Here is a 3488-nt window from a genome sequence, read left to right as displayed (position 1 = left end):
TTTTTAATGCTACTGAGCATGTGGTTTGTGGCATAAGAAACAAGGAGTGTTTATAGACTCTCATAGGCATTTCGTAGTGGGAGCTGCTGAAGAATTCTGCAGTTTGCATAGTTGAGGTGCAAGCTATCAACTATCCATTTTGCTGACAAATGTGGAGTCCGAGTGTTACAGATGGAAAATTCCTCTTCATCCCCCGTGGTTGGCACAAGAGTGTTTGCTATTTTGTAATACTTTGTCTGCAGAATAAGCTGTTAAATCTTACCAGCTGTAAATAGAACCAGAACATCTCTACGCCTGTTCAGTACAGCATCTCTCTCCTTTGACATTTTGTTTTTTCGGATCTAAACACTCTCAGAAGAGTAGAAATGCTTTTCATCTAATTCAAGGAGAGGAAAGCTGTTGTGGCTCAAAGACTAGTTAGGTATTTGTCAGAAATGCTCCTAGCCCTTTAGTCATAAAAATCCTGGTGTTTGGATCAATAACGCACTAATAATATATTCTTTTAATGTTCTGGCTTGTTTGTTTGTTTATTTTACTTTAGGCTGAAAAAGATTCTGCCTGTACAGATCCATATTACTGTCTCTCAGACTTCATAGCACCACTGGATTCTGGCATCTGTGACTACTTAGGCCTTTTTGCTGTAGCCTGCTTTGGTGTGGATGAGTTATGCGATGACTTCAGGAGACAGGATGATGAGTACAATATCATAATGGTAAAGGCACTTGGAGATCGACTGGCTGAGGTATGAAGTTTTATCATGTTTCCGTGCAAATTTTCTGTGTTCTAGATTTGACAAACTGCTGTCTCAAGTTTTAGTGTAGACTTAAACTGTTGCATTAGTGCATGCCCCATATTGAATCTGGAAGTGAACTGATTCCCCTGAGCTTCTCTTAAGAGAGGGTCATCTTCTGAGCCAGAAGGGAGTCTGCTATCCATACCTACCAGCTGCAAAAACTCCTCCAAGTTCTTTTTGACCGTTTTGATAGTTGATAGAATTTAGTACGTTTTTAAACAAGGCTGCTTAAACAAAACTGTCTTTAAATATTGCTTCACTTACAAGAGAATGAGTGTTCAGACCCAGATTGAAACCCCCAATATTCTTGAGTTGCTTGATATTGCACTGATGTGCTTTCAGCTTTAATGGCAGCCATGGAGATGTGTCCAGGGCACAAGTCTTTTGACTTAATGTATCTTAGACTTAGGCATGCTCTTAAAGCTGTAACTGAAGTGGTTTAGAAAGTTCTATCCCTTCTCTCCAACTCTACCTCTGTCTCCATGCTTATACCTGAGTAATCAGTGTAAAATTCATAGGAACTTCAGGGCAAGTGGAATTGGCTGTAGTTGTGTACTTTAAACTATAAGGGAGTTTTAGAAATTAGTATTTGATGCCATTGAAGGATGTTTGCCGAAGTGGAAATTTCTCCTGAATACAGAAAAAGAGCAGTAGTTGGTATTTACATCTGATACTAGTGTGGCCAGAATGGCATTCCACAGGTAGATCTCCATTCCACAGGAGGAGATATCCAAAATAGACCTATTGTCTTCAGTGTTATAATAATGTAATTTGATACTGCCATTACCTACTGAACTTCATCTTCTTTAGTTACCGCTTTAGATACTTATTTAGCTGTGTAGCATTTTAAGACATAATAACAAAAAAAACCCACATTATTTACCAGTAAGACAAAAAAACAAAAAGGCCTGAACTAGAAAAAGCAGCATGGTATGAGAATCTTAATGCGATCAAAGTTTTCACCTATTACAAGATCTTACTCTTAAAAAATCAAAGTGGAAACAAGGAGAAAGTCTTTATCATTGTATGTCTTCATCAAATAACTACTGCATTTCTTTCTACAAAGAAATATATACTTTTTTTGTGGAAACCACATATATTTTTTTCACTGTATTTCAAGGCATTTGCCGAGGAGCTCCATGAAAGAGTTAGAAGGGAATTCTGGGCTTACTGTAGTGATGAGCAGCTAGATCTTTCTGACCTACGCAAAATTAAATACAAGGGAATTCGGCCTGCTCCTGGTTATCCAAGCCAGCCTGACCATACAGAAAAACTCACCATGTGGAAGCTTGCTAACATTGAGGAAACAACAGGTAACTACATCAACCTTACTAAGACTTTTCAACTGTTTTTGTTTAATTAGAGAATGAAATGTCAATGAAACAAAGAACTAGAGTGTGAAGATCTGCATGTAAAAATGGAACTGACATGGTTCTGGAAATGGCTGCTTTTCCTCTTCCGTTGTTGTTTTTATTTTCCTCGTGCAAGGAAAAAATACAAAATACTTCCTGTGGTTTTGCTAAAGGAGTTTTATCCTTACTTAGCAAATTACATGCAAATAGGACTTTGCTACACAGAGAGAAAATTCTGGCATCCTTATGGCTACAAGAAGACATTCCATATACAGACAAAATAAAAGCTAATTCTGCAATGTGCTTCCTAGTGCTCAGTAGCCTTGAGATGGTAACTTTTAAAAAAGAGGAAATTCTTTTTGTTTTCCTGTTATATTTTACATATTGAATGTTTCACTGTTAATTCACATCCGAAATAACTTTCTATGTTTCAAAAGCTCTAGTTAGCCATTTCATTTTCAAAAATATCCTCCCTTTTTTTTTTTTCCTGTGAACAATTCAGTTACTCTATAGTAATGCTGTAATGGAAGTCTGCAATGTATTTGAAGTTTTATGTATTTTCTTTGGAATGGATAAGTAGATAGTAGTTTTATCTTTTTAACTCGTTGGAAAGCTTCTTAATTGTGAATTTGCTTAAAGCTGTCTGACAGAAAAAGATTCTGAACTTAGACTTACCATCAATCTGGAGAACAAGTATGTTTCCATTCTCTTTTTCAGGAATTGGTTTAACTGAATCATTAGCAATGACACCTGCTTCTGCAGTTTCTGGCCTCTACTTTTCCAGCCCCAAATCAAAATATTTTGCTGTTGGCAAGATATGTAAAGATCAGGTAACTTGCACAGTCTGTTGAGGCATTGTTACAGTAGTCAAAAACAACTTTTGTCCAGATGCTTCAAAAGTTTTTGTCAACACAAAAAGCCAGAGTTCCCAAATTTTCATTGTGTTTTGTGTTCCTTTTGCAGGTTGAAGATTATGCACTAAGAAAAAAATTGTCTGTGGCAGAAGTGGAGAAATGGCTGGGACCCATTCTGGGATATGATACGGAGTAATTGTGAGAGATATATGGGCAAGCATTTCCTTCTGATGGTCCATTTGCCAGAAGGAAGAATAAAGTGGCATCTATTCTCTTTCATCACTGCCCTTAGTATTCGTTGAAAGTGTTTTGTTGTTTTTGTCACTGTTCTGGTCCAAAAAAAGCCAAGAACCACAACTATCCCGACAAACCAAATGAATTCAAATGCAAGAAGAAAATCCTTATTATTGAGAAGTTCCCTTCCATCCAGCTCAGTTTTGGTCTTATTGTGCCTAATTTTTGATCAAGGAGCTTATATTTCAGAAGTGC

The 3488-nt window shown here is 37.0% G+C and overlaps 1 protein-coding gene across 3 annotated transcripts in view; it reads left to right on the top strand.

Moving 5' to 3' along the window:
* The window catches only part of MTR (5-methyltetrahydrofolate-homocysteine methyltransferase), a 57569-nt gene extending 54291 nt beyond the window's left edge, over positions 1-3278 (top strand). For all 3 annotated transcript variants that reach the window (XM_010706984.3, XM_010706985.2, XM_010706986.2), the window contains 4 exons: positions 542-742; positions 1914-2106; positions 2863-2975; positions 3109-3278. In XM_010706984.3, the coding sequence (XP_010705286.1) occupies positions 542-742; positions 1914-2106; positions 2863-2975; positions 3109-3195 (594 nt within the window). In that variant the 3' untranslated portion in view covers positions 3196-3278. The remainder of the gene's footprint in view (positions 1-541; positions 743-1913; positions 2107-2862; positions 2976-3108) is intronic.
* Positions 3279-3488: the final 210 nt, after the last annotated feature.

Source organism: Meleagris gallopavo, chromosome 2, assembly GCF_000146605.3.
Source record: "Meleagris gallopavo isolate NT-WF06-2002-E0010 breed Aviagen turkey brand Nicholas breeding stock chromosome 2, Turkey_5.1, whole genome shotgun sequence".
NCBI classification, from domain to species: Eukaryota; Metazoa; Chordata; class Aves; order Galliformes; family Phasianidae; genus Meleagris; species Meleagris gallopavo.
The sequence above is the reverse complement of the archived record's forward strand: the minus strand, read 5'-3'. Positions and strand labels throughout refer to the sequence as shown.